At 28.9% G+C, this 9,781-nt stretch overlaps 2 protein-coding genes across 2 annotated transcripts in view; one reads left to right on the top strand and one right to left on the bottom strand.

Annotated features, from left to right (window-relative positions):
• The window catches only part of LOC136796255 (uncharacterized), an 18,095-nt gene extending 11,101 nt beyond the window's left edge, over positions 1–6,994 (top strand). The window contains exons 3-8 of the mRNA XM_067049414.1: positions 305–433; positions 2,817–2,931; positions 3,003–3,122; positions 4,109–4,239; positions 4,482–4,612; positions 6,044–6,994. Of these exons, the coding sequence (XP_066905515.1) occupies positions 305–433; positions 2,817–2,931; positions 3,003–3,122; positions 4,109–4,239; positions 4,482–4,612; positions 6,044–6,236 (819 nt within the window). The 3' untranslated portion in view covers positions 6,237–6,994. The remainder of the gene's footprint in view (positions 1–304; positions 434–2,816; positions 2,932–3,002; positions 3,123–4,108; positions 4,240–4,481; positions 4,613–6,043) is intronic.
• Positions 6,995–9,010: 2,016 nt separating this feature from the next.
• The window catches only part of LOC106684716 (anoctamin-1), a gene marked incomplete in the record, with an annotated part of 26,002 nt that continues 25,231 nt past the window's right edge, over positions 9,011–9,781 (bottom strand). Inside the window, 1 exon segment of the mRNA XM_067049466.1 lies at positions 9,011–9,559. Within this exon segment, the coding sequence (XP_066905567.1) occupies positions 9,379–9,559 (181 nt within the window).

Below are 9,781 nucleotides of genomic sequence, written 5' to 3'. Positions count from 1 at the left end.
AGAGCTCCAGCTCCCCTCAGTATTGACGTACACAGCCCGACGGGACATCAAATTCTTTCTGGTTGTTGTATCTGTTGAGGGAAGGGGTTTGGGCACTACATTGTAACCCCGTTTCCACCTCTACCACTCGCAGAGTGGCGCTTACTCATTCAATTTATTGGACAGTGGCAAAGGACCACAGAGAAAGCCCCTGAACAAAGCGGACTATATGTATAATGTGTAATGAATATAAATATATATGTATAATGAATGAAAGGAATTCAATAAAATATATTTTAAATTACCCATAATATATGTTTTACAGAATTTATATGCTGTTGAAACCAAAGAAGACAGCAGAACAGCTTGCTACACTACTCTAATCGACAAACATGGAGAGACCAGGTTTGGTGTTGGCGACATGGAAATCCACAATACTATTGATGAAGAACAGGTAAGAGGGAACAATAATTTCAGATGCAATAATTACTTTGGTCCATGCGATCCCTAGATTTTGTGAGAGTCACAATGTAGCTCAATTTAAGTGATTTTTTTTTTAAATTCTGCTCCACTCGATATAAATAAATGTTTTCAAGTTAAGATAAGAAGGATCGTAAACTGGAGTGAGAGGGTGGGTTAGGGAGGCAATATTAACTTTAATAATTTTTGTTGTTCTTGAGATTGTAACGTACGTTGACCAATATTTTAGTGACGTAAGATATTGCCTTATAAAAGTCGTAGCCGATTCCTACTTTTACAGTGAGTAATAATGTAGCTTCTATTTTTTCTACGAGGTGATTAACAATCTTGTCTAACAATCTAAAAATGTTTACATTGACCGAGTATGTTAAACGAGTATAATCATTATTCAAAATAAAAAAACAATCAACCTTTCTTATTTCTAAATGCTTACATTTAGACGGGTGACCGAATCTACATCGAAAGGGAAGTTACAGAATTTGATTACAGAGTATTGTAAAATGTATTGTTTATATTATTTATAAGAGGGGAGATGTAAATACGGCATACTACTATGTACTGTTTCCCACCTACATTCAATCATGTACAGTTTATCTCGTCGAGTGTTCTCCGACTCAGTTCGACTACTGATTTCAGTAACTTGGTTTCCCTTAGGCTGCGTAGTCACTTATCACCAAGTGATTTTAAGAATTTGTATAAATATACAAAATTTAAATCAATTAAACAAAAATAAGTATTAAAAACTTAAAGATAGTTGGTACACTTAAATTAAATTACGTGTCTACTGATTTTTTTTCTTCAAATCATTTAAAATTTCTAATTTCTGTAATAAATGTAACTTCGTAAAATATTAATATACATATCACCTATGTATTAAGTTCTGGTTCCATTTTAATCTTTATCTGATTTATGAGTTGGATGAAAATTTCAGTTTTATTCATTTAGACATTCCGGATTAACCAGCGATGTCTTGTTCCCGATAAGTGGGGTTATACTTTTACTAGGTTTTACTGACCTTAAATAATATTTATTATTACTTTAATAAACAATTTTATAACAATCATTTTATTTTTTTAATTTAAAAATAAAATGAAAAATTTAGCAAACAACCATAGATTCAAAATGTCTTGTCACTCAGTTATAGCCCTGAAACTTTTCAATATAAATAGAAAATTCTGCGGTGATATTCTCGTGAAATTTTTTTTATTTTCGTCTATTTTATTTCGAATTGTTTTTAAGGCTTGATGCTCTTGATATAGTTTCATTTTAAAACACCACTATCTATTCTCTTTTCAATAAATATAGGTAAGAAACTGGCACTGGCCAATTTTCTGTTCATGATTTAGGCACCAGATCAGACACAGACAACTATTCAGAAGTGCTCACAGCAGCTGAAGGCTCATGTGGTGTTTGGTTGTTCCTCTCCCTCCACTTGACCCACATGCTCATTTGGTGCGCTTTCTCAAATGAATCCCTGTCCTTAAATCTACTAATGAGGGATAGTGGAGATGTTAAAACTAGATAGAGGTCTAGAGAAAACAAGATGAAAGTAAGACATTCCCAGTATCCAGAGGAGCCTAATAAATTATTATAAATTAATTAACACAATCAAGCTTTGAAAGATATACAGTTAACACCTTTGACATCTGCTGCCATAAAAAGTAGGAAGTAGCTTTTGGTACCCTAGAAAGGATTGAATGGTAGTGGATACATGTCAGTAACAAAAGAACCGAGGGTAGGGGTTAGAGCCTTAAATCTCAAGTATTAAGTGATTTTATTCATCGATACACATTAGATAATTAGACAAACATTTAAACTATTTATTTATAAACCTGCATTATTATATAAAGGTATTTACTAAGCCATTAAGTAATATTTGATAACTCAGGATTACCACCAACCTGGCATTGGTTTGATGACTCTTTTTCTATAAATCACAGTCTGATATTGCCCTCTAGTATTTGTTCACATGTAAATATAAAAATCTAATAACAGAATAATATTTGGGACAAAACAATATTTTTTAAAATAATTTCTATTATCTTTTTAATGAATTAAATAAATATATGTAAAAAAATGGAGATAGTTATTTTTCAGTTCACCATTACAGTTAGAATCAATATTTAGGCATCAGACAAGCACAGACTGAGTTCACTGTTCAGAGGTGCTCACAAAAATTTTTCGAAGTTTTTTTTTAAATAATCCCTTTTTTTTGTAAAAACAGGATTATTTCATTTCTTATTTGTCTATATACATAATAAATTAATATTTAACAAATAAAATATTCTGATAAAAAAAGTGTGTTAATTTCTTTTTAAAAAAACATTAACTAAATAGGAAATGAGTTTTATCCACAGGTGAAAAGATACAAAAAAGATATTGAGAACGGATCAATCTTAATAATGGATGGAAACATACCTCAAGAAACAATGAATGCTGCCCTCGAAATCGCAAGTAATTCTAATGTACCAGGTAGGTATACTACGCATATCACATATATTCATTATTTTCCACAACTCTTTAAATTTGTGTTTGCATTTTAGTGTGGTTTGAACCTACTGACTTATCCAAGGCTCATAAACCACTGGGAACTAATTTATGGAAGAATATAACTATGATGACTCCTAATCTTGTTGAATTGAGGGAAATGGCAAAATATCTTGGTAAATATATTTTTTAAATTATATATAGTAATAATCATCTGGAAATGAACATATCATGGCAAAAATTACTTGTCTCAGTGCACCAATATATATAAGGGACGTGACGGCCGTGCGGGTTGAGGAGCAGGTCCCAGTGGGTTCAATTCCCACCTGGGGCAGTTAAACATTCATTTTTCGACGGTTCCGAAGAATGAATCTTGACACCCCCACCTTGGTTAGTATGCGGCGGCAATCCAGGTAGCCGTCAGGGGTTGGCTAAAAGGACCACTAGGCCTACTTGCCAGACTTGTTCCCCCCACCAAATACCAGCACCAATATATAGGATGTTCATTAATATTAAAGAAAAATGAAATTAATGATAGAAAAAAAAAAGGAAATATTAAACAAATATTGTGAAAGAATATGTTTACTAGAAACAGGTCAATTATTGCAGTAAATTTTATAACTGGCAAAATAATTTTGGTGTAAGATTTTATACTATTTAGTAAGTTATCGTAGGGGAGGAAAAAATGTTAATATTTCTTTTTAACTGTTGAAATATCTAATCAATGAATACGATAAAGTATATGATTAAGTATATAAGCAGATATGAAAGTATCAGGTAGAATTAATTCTAATATAATTTCTACAGATTTGTATACTTAAGAAAATATTAGGTCATAATTATATAATACTGTATGGCATATGATCGTATAACAATATTATATTGGGTTATTATTTACAATAACTGCCCTTTGCATATGATATAGGAAGGGCTCTATGAGCAGTCAATTTGAAAAAAAGTAACATTCTATATTAATTAAATGAATTTTAGATCAATATCAAATACTGAAATAAATTAAGTGAAATATGTTTATTGTTAGTAGATTTTCTACTTTAAAAATTAATAATATCTTATTTCTAAGCACTCATTTTTTTCACAATTTTTTATATTTAAATCAATTTATATGATTCTTCTGTTTAATCTTTATAATTACACTCTTAAGGACAAGAACTCAATGAAGAATTCAGCTTCAATGATACAGAAAAACTGTTACAACAAATAAAATTTTTATTGACTCCTCTCAGTAAGCAAATTCCTATAATAATGGTAACAATGGGCCAACATGGAATGTTGGTAAGTATTAACATAATTCAGTTATAATCCATTTAACTATTTTTGTTATTAAGTTCAGTCACTTTTTCTTGTTATTATTTTCAAAATGAATAAATTGAATACCATGTTCCAATGAAATAAATGTTAATTTATAAATATAGTACATATTATACAACAATAATTCTTCATGAAAAAAATATATCTTTAAAATAATATCAATAATATTGTTGAATGATGTGACCAACTATTTTCTCTGCTAACAGATGGCAAGTTCCTTAACAACAGATGAACCAGTTTTAAATGGTTTTACCAGGAAGATCACCGAAAGTTATTTTCGATATTATCAACCAATAAAAATATCAAACGTGATCAACACTTCTGGAGCAGGAGATTGGTAAGAGAATATTTATATATTTTTAAACATTTTATCAGAACTGGTAATGTATGAAATAATGATTTATGTGTCAATACAGAAATAAAGTTTTTAATTAAAATAAAGTATTGATTAGCACCATCAATTACAATTTAAACATTTTAGAAAATGGTTTAGTAAAAAGTGACCGATTGTAAGAAAATTTATGAGCGGTGCAACAAAGCTTACAAATGATGTAAAATCTCAAGAAAATATTCAGAAATTGTTTCTTAACTCATGGAAAAATTTATTATTGCATTATTTAAATAAATTTGCACCCACTTTATTGTTCAATATATCATCTTATTTTAATTTTTAACTGTAACTGTGTTAAAAATAAAAGTAGGAAAAATGCCTTAGTTAAAAAGGCATAAGGTTTGAGAAGGGAGACCTTCCTTAAAAATAGACTCTTATTACCTATGTTTAAGACTGACTTTCTGTTCACGACCAGAAACAATATTTGTAGTAACCAAACTGATTTGTCACAATGATTATTTATGTGTTTTTGTTAGTTACACAGATTAGTTGTGTGTTTTGAGTTAAGTTAATTATTTAATTAGTTATGTGTTGATCAGTTAATTAATTTTGAGCCTAAGGTTACACCAAAATATCTAACTCTTTGTTTCCACTCTACAGGATGTCCTTGTGATTCAGCCTTGTTGCTGTTGTCAGGTTTTCTTTTAGTAAATAAGATAACATCAGTTTTACCCAAATTCGATATTGTTTTCCACTGATGAAAGTAATTGAAGCATTTTACTATTGCAATGGTTAACTGATTGACTATAGTGTCTACCCTCTATGAGAAAATACTGCATAAAATGTTGTATTACATTTTGTAAAATATCAAACAAATATATTAAAAAGAACCAAACTTAAAACTGATCCCTTGAGAATTTCAGTGTATATCAGTTATGTTAAATATCTTCAATTGGAATTTTTACCATTTAAGATAACTCAAAACTTTCTCTTGCTCAAGTAACCTCATGTTAAAAAAATTAAATATTTTGAAAATTTGGCATTTATACGCTTCAGAAAGAAGACCTTGGTTCCATACACAATAAAAAGCCTTCACGTTGATTAGGACCATACAGTTATACTTGTTAAGATTGATTAATTGTGAGAAATAATGTCTGTTACTATTGGAACTTGTGTAATTGTTGAGTGATGAGAACTAAAGCCGTTCTAAGAAGAAAACTGATAATTAGTGTAATATAAACAAATAGCATTAGTTTTATGATTTTATATGGTACAGCCAATTAATATAGAATTTTTCAATTATAAATTAGGAAGGATTAGGAATATGTTTGAGATTATGTCAAACAAAATTTTTTTAAATAATCAGAGTGATCGTAATATACGCTATTAAATACCTATTACCCAAACCTATTGACATGTCTAATGTTTATGTTACAGTACTGCATCTGGTTTCATCGCTGGAGCTTTGTCAGGTTTAACCGAACCAGAGTGTGTGGCGCTCGGTTTAAAAGCCGGTGTGGATTCTCTTCAATCAAACAATCCTGTTCCAGAACGTTTCAAAGTTTCTTTAGAACAGCAATATGCTGTCGTATCCCCTATTCTAATACACAAAGAACAAATTATAAAATGAAAGGATAAAGTTTATTTTTTGTGAAAAAGGCTTCTGAGAACAAACTAAGGATGTTTGGTGTGTACAGATTAGGTGTTTTCAATTATAACTAACAAAGAACCCATTTAAAAATTATCAACAATGATAATTTATTTTATTTTAACTAAAAAATTATTATATGAAGAGGTTAGAAATAAAGGGGCAATTATAAAGAAACAATTTTTCTTATAAAATTTCTCTTTACTACCTACCTAGGCTTGAACCAAATTAACACTATGGTACAGACAACATTGTAAAATACTCAATAATTATTGGTAATGTCATCATTTTGTCAATACTAAATCGTGAATTTAGGTCAGGCACAAATAAATAGCAAAAAAATCTTATTACCAACATTGTCACTTTACTCCTAACCTCATATGTTATAGGGATGTAGCCTTTTATTCATCAATTTTATTTTTATATACAGATGTTTGTTACAAAAAATCCTTTATCATTTGTGATTTCTGTATTTGGGATTCCTTATCCATTTCCCTTAGTAAAACCCCATCTGTAACATCAATTAAACACCAATTTTTTCTCTCCACCAATTATCAATTTCAAACATTTAAGGAAAAATATAGGTATATGTATGTTATTAGTGTTTATTTTTTTTTTTTTTTATATAATAAGTGTATAATTTCAATATTTTCAATTATTTTAGATTGTAATATTTTATTTTGTGATTTAATTATATATTACTATCTACTTATTAAATAACTTAATCCAGACAAATTTTATTCAAATTGACCATTTTAATTATTCTTAGATGACTAAATCCCCCAAAATATATTTACGAGTACCTAATACCTAATACTTCTCAACTAAAGAAATTTTCTTTTATATTATACCATTTATCGTGTTCAATATTTATTTTGATATTTGGTCAAGCGCCTGACGATCGGAGCAAACCTGATAAATTGGAGAATAGTTAAAAGTAGACAAGAAACCAGTTCTCATAGCGAATTATAGAGCAGTTCACATAAAACAGTGGTTCCCAACCAGATGAAGCCATAATCGAGCTTGGGAATGCAACCTAAAAAGGAAATGCCACATTAAAATGTTTTGGATATTTTTGTGAAATATTCATATTTTCATTTAATTTCTTTGAAATAATTAAAAAGAATATTTTTTTCAAGATCAACTAATGATGCAATTTTTTCATCTTTCAAATAACTGTTGATATTTCAACTTGAGCAGAAAGCAGCAAAATTTATTTATTTTGTCTGGTCCGATCATCAATTTGTTTTCTAATATCCCCTGCCTGGTCATTTCTGACATAAGGGGGTTATATAGTGGTAAGCAACCTATTTTACCCATGATATTTGGGTCAAGTTTTCATTCTGTGAGACTGTGATGAAATAAAAGTCAACTCCCTCAGTCTGAATTCGAACCAGGACCGATGAAATTCCGAGGTCGCTATGACCAATGCCTTAATTTACTCAGCCACAAATGGCCCACCGATCATCTAATCAAACTGTTTTATCATTGCTATGTAAAATAGTTCCCCTTTCACACTTGCTCATCACTCAGGCCCGTTCCCATCTTTCTGCCCACATCTGGTCTAGGACAACACTTGACAGGGCACTTTCTTCTATGGATGGATAGGCAGAGCTCCTGATTTATCTGGTCTGCTCTGATCAACAAAAGACACCTTTGTTTAGGGATTAAAAACAGAGAGTTAAGTAATTGTAGTTGTGATAATATTCAATATGCAAAATATTTCTAAAAAAATTTTAATGTGTACTAGACATATAATTAACATGTTTTAAATACATTTCTATAGTTGGGAATTGGTCCTGTAAGAAACAAAATTATGTTATTTAATAACTACCCAATATCCTCCAAACAAATTTTTTAATGATCAAGAAAAATTTTGACTAAAATAAAAAACATTATACTTATTTAAACTTAAGATATATTTTGAATTCATTTTAGCAGTGTCACAAGATAGGGCAATGTTTTATTTTTAATCTGGATAAAAATAACTAAAAACTTATAACAATAATTTCAGAAAAAATAAATTAACTTTATTAAGTTGTAGCATATTTAATTAAAGTCAAATATTTTTCATTAAATCAAAACAAAGCTTTTGAACATAAAAACATTTTGGTAACTATTGAACTGGTCCGTTTTGAGCATGAAAAGAGAAAGTTTTATAAAAATTCAATGTATAACTAGAAAACAGAATACTAAGATTATTTTTAACAGAAATAATAATTTTAGGGACAATCAAATAAAGTCTCCATTTTTCAACATTTTATTTTCCAATGCGGTTAAAATAAAAGTGATAATAGATAATAAATAAAAAAAGTTACTGTAATAATTATTTATAAAAAGCACATATAAAAAGTGCTAAGTTCTTGGAAGTTCTCATACAAATTATGCTTATATTAATCAGACTATATTGTTTATTTAATATTAATAACATTATTAACAAGAAGCAATAAGGCACAGAATTGTTAATGTAAATAAAAAACTTTCCGATTATTCTTAAGTATAAAGTTAATTTAAAACTATTGAGGATAAGAATTATTAGCATAGAGTTGAACAGTGAGCAACTTCAATAGTAACAACCATATGGAAAAATCTTTAATTTAATTTTTGAAAATAACAAAAAACTTTAAATTATATCATTTAAAACAAAATTAAATTACTTTCACTAAAATCCTGTTCTTAGAATGAAAAAACAACAACTTTCTTTGCCTTATGATTTTTCTTAATGTCACACTCCCAAATATAGCAACCATAAAGAGTATGTAAAAGTACATTTATATTTTTAAATTGTATACAAAGAAATATTGAATCCCACCTTTTGGGCCACAAATGTTGGCTTAGTTTAGTATAAGCTCAGTAGAAAAAAATAAAATTAAACTGAAGAAATTATGCTTCAGAAAAACACTAGTAACTTGAATAACAACCATTGATTGTTCACAATTAAGGGTCTCTTAAAACTGTATTACAAAGCAATATTGTGTTGGCTAAACATGTGAATTTCGTTAACAAAAAATTGAAGATTTTTGAGAATTTTTTTTTCTGGATTGTAGAGTTTTAGACATATATATACAAGTGCATGTCATTCCAGATTCATATAAAACATATCAAAAAGGCACAAATGTCATATTTAAACTGTATCTTCAAATATTTCACCATAGGCAGATGGCCGATGTACTAGTGCTTCGTCTTGAGGTTTTACACTAAAATCTTTATTCCACTTCTTCTTAGGTGGCTGAAACACTACATTGTGACCATCATCACTATTTCTTTGATCCTGTTCAGAATTTTCAAATCTGCTGTTCCGTGTCCTAATAAAAAAAAGAAATATTATCATTATAAAATGGTAGGAATAACAGACGTGGCAGAATTGTAAAATATATATTGTTTTATGACACTAAAATACTAATTTATGTATTCATGTCTCTATCTATTTATTCATGTCATCTATGTATTTATATATTCAAGTCTCTAATCAAAAACAGAAACACAAAGTAAACCTATTTCTTTTTTTTTTTTTTTTTTTTTTTTTT

This window comes from Halyomorpha halys, unplaced genomic scaffold (assembly GCF_000696795.3).
Source record: "Halyomorpha halys isolate HHAL.00 unplaced genomic scaffold, Hhal_1.1 Scaffold604.1, whole genome shotgun sequence".
NCBI classification, from domain to species: Eukaryota; Metazoa; Arthropoda; class Insecta; order Hemiptera; family Pentatomidae; genus Halyomorpha; species Halyomorpha halys.
Note: the sequence above shows the minus strand (reverse complement) of the source record. Positions and strands in the feature narration are given on the sequence as shown.